This window comes from Lampetra fluviatilis, chromosome 45 (genome assembly GCF_964198595.1).
Source record: "Lampetra fluviatilis chromosome 45, kcLamFluv1.1, whole genome shotgun sequence".
Lineage (NCBI taxonomy): Eukaryota > Metazoa > Chordata > Hyperoartia > Petromyzontiformes > Petromyzontidae > Lampetra > Lampetra fluviatilis.
Window position 1 is genome coordinate 1247878 of NC_136319.1, and position 9824 is coordinate 1257701.

Here is a 9824-nt window from a genome sequence, read left to right on the forward strand (position 1 = left end):
ATTAACGTTACACTAGAATACAGTAATTTTTTCTTTAACTCCTCTATACCCGGTCGATATCCCTGTACCGGTACTAAGTATTATTCCTACCAGCCCACCCCGCAGGGTCCTGTTATATCGATGTCATCTCACAACAGAGCCATTACAGCTGAGTATTTCTGATGTATATGAACAATACTATTATTTTTTTGATGGATGTTTTTGAAGAATAGATTCCTTCACTACATATTGTTATATGCATCGAGGCCACAGGTCACATTCAAGGGTGTGTCTCGTGATGTCAATGACGAACTTGAAATTATTTTACTTCCTCTTTCACCGTCGCCATGATCATTATTGGTTCAGCGTCTCTCTGAGCCACAGTCAGAAACTCTCTTTGCGTGAAGCCACAGAAGATCAAATTTGTATTTGATTTTGTTTAAACCGGTGAGAACACAACAGGTCAGGACAGTCTCATTTATGAGAGACCTGGGTCTCCAAAATGGCAAGTGCAACTCCCAATGAGAGTGCAGACAGTGAGCTGCACTGTCCCGTCTGCCTGGACACGTTCGTGTGCCCCTGCACGCTGAGCTGTGGACACTCATTCTGCGTGCGGTGTCTGGAGACTGCCTGGGAGACAGTGAACAGCTTCAGCTGCCCGCAGTGCCGAGAGACCTTCCCGGTGCGACCCCAGCTGAGGAGGAATGTGGCGCTCTCCAATCTGGCGGAGCAGCTCAGAGTTGGAGACAGGATGGCCACGATAACCATGTGTGACGGTAAGACTCCTGCAGTGAAGACCTACTGTGCAAGGAAATTTCAGTGTCGCTTGGAAAATCCAGGGCTAAATAACGTTGTCTTGATGTATTGCATTGTGAACCTAGAGGATCAAATGTGCCAGGAGCACAGAAAGGAGCAACTCAATTTCTATTGTGAACAAGACGGGAGCCTGGCCTGCACAGTCTGCACCATTGCAGGAGACCACTCCGGACACAAGGTCATCGCAGTGGAGACAGCACAACAGACAAAACAGGTGAAGTGTCATTTTCAGCTGCAATCCATATCGTTACAACAGCTTGGGTTTCATCAGAGCTAAACGGGACTTTTCAGCGAGGTTAGAACCGATTGGCACGAAATGTCTCTATAGATGAGGATACTGAGCAGTGTTTTCACCTTCCCCACACAGGAAATTATCTGCCTGGAGAAGACAAAGAGAGAGAAGAACAAGGAGAAGGTGGCATCATGGACACAGCAGCTCAGGGGCACCTATGCACGTACGCAGGTACAGAGAGAGACACAGACACGTGCAGCTACTGATAGAGACATAGAGAGGTGCAGGTACAGAGGGAGACACACAGCTGCGTGTCTGTTCAGATCAGAGACAGTTTTCTCATCTAAAGTGTGAATGCGTGCAGGTGGACAATTGAGATTTGAAACACAAAAGCAAAATGCGGTAATGCGCCAGTTCTGGGTTCCCACCACACAATTTCTAATGAGAAGCCACACATGACGCATGTGCACATCTGCTGGGGAAGACGTGGCTGAATAAGCTGCTGCCATGCATTCCCGTTTCTCAATAAATACGTTGGTATAAAATAAAATAAATCACAATGTTTCCGGCCGCAACACAGGCGGCCATCCTCAGGACTCGATTATGTGAACCTTTTTAACTAATAGTCTGTTTAAAGCTCTAACAGATGTGTGAAAACCCTCCCCGTAGAGGCGAAAGCTTAAAATCGAGATTGAACTGCCTCTATGGGGAGGATATTCACACATCTGTTAGAGCTTTTAACAGACTACGAGACAAGAAGGCTCACATGATCGAGTCGTGAGGACGGCCGCTTGTGTTGCGGCCGAAACGTCATGATTTATTTTATTTTATACCTAAGTGGCTTTACCGAAAGAACCAAGGAGTATGGATTTCTGTAGTCACGAAAGCTTAAAATCAAGACCCACCTCCATGTTCAGAGTCTAGAAGTATGGTAATAATTATTAGCTGAATAATGCGACGTGGCATTGTTATTCGTGATTCAACAATGCATCATAATTTCTGTCTGTATAGGAATCTCTGCGTGGGACCAAGGAGCGGATCCGCCGAGAGTTTGAGCGCAGGAGGGAGCAGTTGAGGGAGGAGGAGAGGGAGGCGCTGGAGCGCGTGGACGAGGAGGGCCGCTCCGTGCTGTCCCGCATCCAGGCGGACATCGCTCGCTACGAGAACAGAGCACGGGACCTGGATCAGGAAATCACCGAGCTACTCTCCGCAATCAATGTGCAGGACCCACTTTCCTTCCTCCAGGTGACTGAACTGCTGTTTACTCACACCAATTACTACAGCTTTTTTCTGTATATCACTAGGTGATACTCGACACTTTTTGAGACTGATATGATGTCTATCAATTTAAGATCAGGGTTACTTTCTTTGTTACATGGATGATCCCGTTTAGCCAGTGTGGAGCAATCAGTTTCAAGGACAATGCATAAATTATCAGAGTGTTGTTTTTTTGTTTGCATTTTGACTGCAAGTATTGTGGTTAATGTAAACATGATTCCTTGCAAAAGGTTTCAGTTTTGTCGCCAGAAAAAAGGGGAAAAACCCTATTATTATATTTTGGTACTGGCAAAGGAGGCCTCATGATGCAACTACTGGAGATGTTTAATACATCTGTAAATTATAACCAATCAATTTGCAATTCATTCTCATGATTAAATCCGGTTCAACTTCATGGCTGTCAGTGCACATCCTTAATGACCAAGATCAGGACCCAAATACACTCGAGATCTGAACAAATGTTCATACAGAATTTTACTGATTGTAATTTCCAGTGAAACATCACATGTATTTTCAAAATTTGCTTTGTTTTCAACGCAACTGGCTGGTAAAAAAAATGAATTTCCATTTTTGTCGCAGTGATGATTTGATTTAACTCTAATTGATAGTATATCCACACGATCTGACTCAACAAAACTAATTCTAAATCATGTCTGGTAAAACATTATGTAATGGCAGCTCAAATACTAGAGTAATTAAGCGTTATTTAACCATGTTTTAAGAGTGGTTTTGTCAGCTCTCAAGGCCTGTCAGTGTCCAGTGAAAGACGTCCTATATTTCACGATTCTGTGTTTGAAGAGTTTTGTTTAAATAATTGCTGATGTCTCTAAATACGGATTAACAGCAGATAACTGTGAAGGTGGGACAACTGCTTTGGATGTACATTTTAATGTAAAATGTGGGTTTGTGTTTTCAGCATCCCATGCATGAGAAGCTCAGGTCAGTACCAACCCAGACTCAAACTCTAACACTGCCTACCGTGGTGAACTAATCAGTGAATGATCGTGATGTTTTTTTCCTTCTAAATGTAACTTATGCATTCGATGCTGTGTGTCTTATGCTGTCTCTAAGAGGCCCGGGCCCTCATGATACGATGTGCGTCCCATACTGTGTGTGTATAAAAACATAACTAATGCTATCAGTCAAATATTTGTTTTCTTAACACAGAGAAACTAACACTATCATGCTTACTCACTAACACACGAAAGGCATAGATACACAAAAACCACAACAATCGCCATTTGCCACGAAGTGGCGGTGATGTCACCACAGCGCTTGTGCCAAGCTATGTGCATTTTAAGGCCATGTAAAGCGTCAAACGTCTGCTGGCAGGAGGTGAAGGGACAGACCCAGGTTCCATGGATTGACTGACTTAGATGACTGGCAAGTGCACCACCTGTGCCCCCTACTGTGTCAACTTGCTGTGTTTTTGTACCTGGCGCTTCGGTCATTGTTGTGAGTGACACTCCTCTGCCGTCCGTTCTTGTTGGAGGATGACTGCCTTCAACTGCCCAGTAGCATCCTTCACGAGCTTCCTCTACAGAGGCCGATCTTGACACTGCTGGTACCAGTCATTGGAAAGTCTACTCAGCTCCATATCATCTTGTACCACATCATTCCATCTCTTCTCTAGCCCGTTCTGTGCCCATTTATTCCCCTCTATTGACCCGAACAAAAGCTGTTTTGGCATGCAGTGGCTGGGCATGCGGGCTACATGGCCCAGCTAATGCATCCTTGCCTACCAGAGGAGCTCACCAATGGGCCTATGTCCAGATCTTTCAAGGATTTGTGAGCTCTTCACACAATCCAGTATGGTTAAATCAAGGATGGATAGTAGGCAGGCCTGCTGGGATTTTTCTTACCTTTGAAAGAAGTTCCAATAGGGTGGGGTCCACTTTCTGCAAGCATAGAAAAGGGAGGGCATTATTCTAGCCGAAAATAACCAAAGTTTTGAGTGGGGTGACAGACCAGGTAGCTTCTACACAACCTCATGCAGCCGATGAAAAGTTACCACTGCTCAACTGATTCGGAGTGAAACCTTTGCTGTCAATCCAGAGCTGGTTATAAGCACACTGCCTAGGTATGGATACCTTTTTACTCTATCCAGAACTGCCCCATCAGCAATACGGAGTTGATGGGGTGGAGAGTGATTGATGACACAAAATACCCAGATAGGTGAGGGGAGGGTATATTGATTGGGTCATGTAGCCTACATGGCCAGCTATTGCATTCCCAAGCAATTTATGTTTGGCTGGATAGAGGGGGATAATCGGCCCTGGCAAGGGCTAGAGAAAAAATGGGCAGATGCGGCACAGATGGTTGTGGAGCTGATTTGACTTGATGATGACCGTGGCCAGCAGTGTCAAAATCGGCTTCTGTGGACAAGGCTTATGAAGGATACTACAGGGAAGTTGGAGGCATTCGCCTTCCAGCAAGAATGGAGGGCGGAGGAGCGATGCTCACAACACCGAGTGGAGTGCAGGGCGGATTAAATGCAGAAAGTTGAGAGTCATGATCAGACGTGGTGCATCGACCAGTAATCTCTGTTCGCAAGCCATGGCAACTGGATTTGTTGCATGAGCTGCCAGCAAGCCTTCGACACTTCACGTGGCCTCAAGATATTTCTAGCCTGGCACAAGTCCATGGTGCCATCTCCACCAATTTAATGGCGAAGAGTGGATGTTGTTGTTTTGATAATCTTAAATCCTCTTTCAAGTGGTCCCTTGTTAGACTCGGTGTGTCTTGTGCTGTGAGTGCAGGAGCTCGGTTTCTGAGGAGACTCAGGATGATTCTGGTCCAGTCTCTTGTCACCTGGACTTGGCAAAGGTCATCTCAGTTGGAGGCATCAAAACGAATCTCCTGGCTGTTTTGTGTAGGTCTTTCTCCTGCACTCTTTTTTCCCGCTTTCATTACAATCAGAGTGGTTAAGATAGTACTACTAGGTAGGCCGATGTCTTCGTAAAATCAGGTGTGAACGCATTTGGAATTTCTGCTTTTGCAAGGGAAAACTATGACAAATTCAATCAGAGCAACAGGTCCAAGGGCACAGAATGAAATATTGTAAATGGCACTGACTTGGTCCTCAAACGACAAGAGGTGCAAAAAGCACGGAGACATTCGTTGCTTGAATGCAAAATGTAACTTTGTAAGCTGTAAATCAATAACGTTCATATCGCATTCATTAGCCCTCTTGTGGCGCTTATCGTAGGGAGAACATGTTTATGTTGTGATAATAATGGCTGCTGAGTTGGAATTAAGTTAAACGTAAGCCAAACAAATGGCACGTGTTGCAGATATGCAAAACAAGATAACGTGGTTATTGTAAAGGCATGCAACTCTCACACAGCAGAACTTGAGCAATTTGTGCGCATTGGTATTAAACTATTGAAATAAAAAGGAGAGCGAGATGGATGCTGAAAGCAATTGCATCACAGCACATCAACCTTCAAAAGCAGAACTCAGGGGGCAACATAACAAATGTACAGCTCTTCATCAATCCATTGCTGAATGAAGGCTGTATTATGCCGTTTCAGACAGCTGATTGATTTAGCGAACCTTACCACACTCGCCAGTGTAGGTTGGTGAAGGACATGCCTAGGAATACTTAATATAATTGGCCACTCATTTCAGCCGTGGCGGGGAATCAAACTGCAAAATTCATCTTGCAGTGCACAAACCGCAACATCACTACTCAATCACAAGCTCATTCTGCAAGTAAATTAAACGAATTGGCCTTTGGCCACACTACACCATATCATTTTCTCTGCCAGTTACACTGGTTTGATGTTCTGCTTTCATTTTTCCTCAAGTCAATAGGGAAGTTAACAGTCGAAGCACTCCTCTATATGTGGATTTTTTTTCTTTTAAGTTGTCATATTATGATTTTGTGGGTTTGCAGTTTTTTGGGCTTCCTGTTTAAATTGGAGATCACTTTTTTAGAATGTCTCGTTCACCCTTCCTGATTTGCCCTCCATCCCCAGCTGCTTAGGCCCAGCCTCCTTCATCTTAGGGCCCCTCCCCATCCTGTTTCGTCCTTCAGACACAGGTTGGGCTTGTTTGAGTAGTGGCGAGGGTTGTAAAAGGTCTACGAGTGTTCGTGCACGGCAGCAGCATCTCGTGGTGGGTGGTACACAGGTAGGGCTGCGGCGACTAAAATCGCTCTCGGATAATAAAGAATAAGATGACTACATTTCGATTTAAAGCTTTCGTGACTGCAGGGATTCATATTATTGGTTCTTTCCGTAAAGTCACGTAGAAGGGAAATAATAAAATAATACAAATAAAAACAATAAAATTATCACGACGTTTCGATTGCAACACACGCAATCATCATCTGATGATGATTGCTTGTGTTGCATCTGATGATGATTGCTTGTGTTGCAATCCAAACATCTGATGATGATTGCTTGTGTTGCAATCGAAACGTTGTGAGAATTTTATTGTTTTATTTTTATTCTTTTATTATTTCCCTTCTACGTGACTTTACCGAAAGAACCAAGAATAAGATGACTACAGTCCGATTATTCACATACACCGAACAATACTCGCGCATTATTACATGAGAAATTAGTGGGGTAGGAAGAGTGAAGCTCTGGAGAAGGACTATTGATGAATGTGTTGGGTATGGTAAAGTTTGATCAAGCAACCACATTAACTAACAGTGTAGCGCGGTCTTTATCCAGTAGTGGATTGACAAGGAGTTGTAAATCCATAACATTATAAATGTATATTACTATTGGATGATGTTACTATACATATTATATAAAGAAATGCTGTTCTATTATTAACATTAGTAATGTTAGTTTCTGAGAACCAACTGGAGCAAATATGCAAAATGTGTCTACATTTAGACATTTTAAGAAAAAAAACCGAGATGTAATTTCCCAGCTTGTGGAGTGGTTGTGGATTGCGGGGATTCACAGATTTTTGGATTGTGAATATTTCTATTTCTACTGCACATGTCATTAGATACTTTATTCATATTATGTTTTTATTCTTATTTGTATTTGGCTTGTTTAGCCTGGAAAGCCTCCTTGAGTCTCATGGCTTGTTTCAGGAGAGCTCTGCCAAGTTTCTGAAGTAGGGGGCGATCAGTACACATGTTTTATGATGGTCCATACTCATTACTATACATATGTAAGGGTGGATGTGATGTATAACCTATTAACCATCTAATTATCGCGAGCCGCCTGACGAATTGAATGACTTTCCGTTTGAATACGGGGCGTTTCTGTGGCTAGATATTTAAACTGCAGCTCCAACTCGTTAATTAGTAAGAAATTATTTTTACACTTATTGTTATACTACTTGTTGTATTATTATATATTTATTATCACTATTATGCATATTTTACTGTCATTACTACAGATGGACACGCACCAACTCTGGATATAAACTCAGTCAATAACGATGTCCAGGTATCCTCGGATCTCAGGACGGTCACGTGGACCAATGTCTCCCAGGCGCGTCCCCATCACCCACACCGGTTTGATTCATGGCCACAAGCCCTGTGCTCTGAGAGCTTCTCATCGGGCCAGCACTACTGGGAGGTGGATGTGGGGGGCTCGGGGTCTTGGCGGGTTGGAGTCGCCTACGAGACGACCCCACGGAAAGGGAGTAGTGAAGCCTGCTCCCTGGGAGGGAACAAAGAGTCTTGGAGTTTAAGAAAAAATAACAACAGATACTCAATGCGCCATGGAGGGGGAGGGACCTCACTGTTGGTGCCGGAGCCTCCCCAGAGAGTTGGGGTTCATCTGGACTGGGACGCAGGGCTCCTGTCGTTTTACAGCGCCGACTCCATGGCTCTGTTACACTCGTTTCACCAAAACTTTGCTCAGTCTATCTATCCTGGGCTGGCAGTTTGGGGTAAGGATGGTAACGCAGTGACAATTGTGGATCTGAGCCATGTGTCTTGACCGAGAGGAATGTGGATGTGGAAACTATAAAAACCAGGACCGGTATAAACCCTATGAATAATCGCAGCCCTAGTTTACAGCTCAGGGATAAAAACAGGCAGTGACCGTAACGACAAATGGGTTTGACCGGAATGCCCCTTTCACTTTTGATTGCTGTAACAAATTAAGTTGCTTTTGTATTGGTATCTGGTGTTTCTGTCTTTGTTTCTTGGGAATCAATTTGTTTCTTGGGTTTATTGTGATTAAAATAAATATTGGCGTAAAATCTTAGTCTTAGTCTGTCCCTGCTATTGGTGTCATCATCCATTTATTAATCTGAATTCTCAAGTATAGTAAGTGGATGGTGTCAGCCCGATCACTAATCACTTAATTGGGCTAAATTCACTGACACTTTACTCATGGTATTGAGTGACATTAATTAACTTATAAAATGTCTGCCCTGACTAAGGATTAAGAGGTAAAATGACATTTCCTTATGGATATATTTTCACAAAAATATCCAATTCAGCATGGATTTGTTGAGCATCTAAATGTTTACGCATCTGTGCAGAAACAGCCGACATATTTGTATACAACGAGCAGGCTTATGTGAAGAAGACAAGGAAGATATTGAGCCCTTGACTTGGATTTTGGTAGGGAGTCAATTGTATGGATGCATGGGAATGAGGGCAGCAGAGGATAATGACGCTCAGCAAATTCGGGGGTAAAAAAATAGTGTAATCATATATAATATTAATATTTTCAATGAAATGAAAATAATATGTTTGTATTTTACAGTTTTTAAAATACGTTCAAGAATAAAGTGGCAAACTCGCGTCCTCAGTTTTCACTAAACTGTTGATAATCCTGACTTAGTTGGTTGTCTGAAAAAAAATGTTACTTAAAGGACCCAGTCAACAAACCTAGAAGTCAAGCAGGTTTGAGGCCAGTCAGTACTTAGATGAGTGGCCACCAAAGCATTTTAAATGTTACATGCGTGGGGGGTTGTGAAATAAATAAATAATCGAATTTCATCTGTGTGGTTCGTGTCTCCAAAGCAGAGGTCGCAAACGGGTTTTGATTCCTTACCCGTACCCGGCCGCACCAGATTCGCAAACGGGTACCCGTACCCATACCCGGCCGTACCCTACCCGTACCCGGCCGGGTAGGGTACGGGTATCGGGTACCTGATTTAGACCTCTGGGATGAAGCCATGTTGCAGGCGCGGGTGGGTTGATTCTAGGAACTTAAATTGTGAGAAGAGACAAGACGTTGGGAAATGAGTGACAAACAGTTACTCACCAGGGACTCACGGTCTACCCGTACCCGGCCGCACCAGGGTCGCAAACGGGTACGGGTAGCCGGGTATCGGGTACCCGGTTGCGACCTCTGCTCCAAAGCAACCAACATCCACATCAATCACCTGATGGTATTTATAGCGGTAAAAATCGCAGTTGTATTATTTTACCATTAGATGGCAGCATAGGACAGATCCACATATACACTTAACACAAAGAGATGTTTAAATTGTGAAATAAAACAATTACTATTTTTATTTTACAAGGTAAGGCTCACTGAGCTATATAGCTGTTTTTCAGAAGCGACCTGACCAAATGATAGCTAAA

General features: G+C 43.5%; 1 protein-coding gene across 1 annotated transcript; it reads left to right on the forward strand.

Moving 5' to 3' along the window:
• Positions 1 to 481: 481 nt before the first annotated feature.
• LOC144947460 (zinc-binding protein A33-like) lies at positions 482 to 8352 on the forward strand. The gene is made up of 7 exons (XM_078876692.1): positions 482 to 755; positions 861 to 1009; positions 1163 to 1258; positions 2039 to 2272; positions 3222 to 3244; positions 5065 to 5177; positions 7673 to 8352. The coding sequence occupies exons 1-7, from the start codon at positions 482 to 484 to the stop codon at positions 8218 to 8220; spliced, it is 1437 nt and encodes a 478-aa protein (XP_078732818.1). The 3' UTR covers positions 8221 to 8352.
• Positions 8353 to 9824: the final 1472 nt, after the last annotated feature.

Coding starts and splice junctions, on each gene's coding strand:
- LOC144947460 (XM_078876692.1), top strand. CDS start 482: ATGGCAAGTGCAACTCCCAATGAGAGTGCAGACAGTGAGCTGCACTGT. Junction 1,010..1,162: donor CAGCACAACAGACAAAACAG/GTGAAGTGTCAT, acceptor TTCCCCACACAG/GAAATTATCTGCCTGGAGAA. Junction 2,273..3,221: donor ACCCACTTTCCTTCCTCCAG/GTGACTGAACTG, acceptor TTGTGTTTTCAG/CATCCCATGCATGAGAAGCT.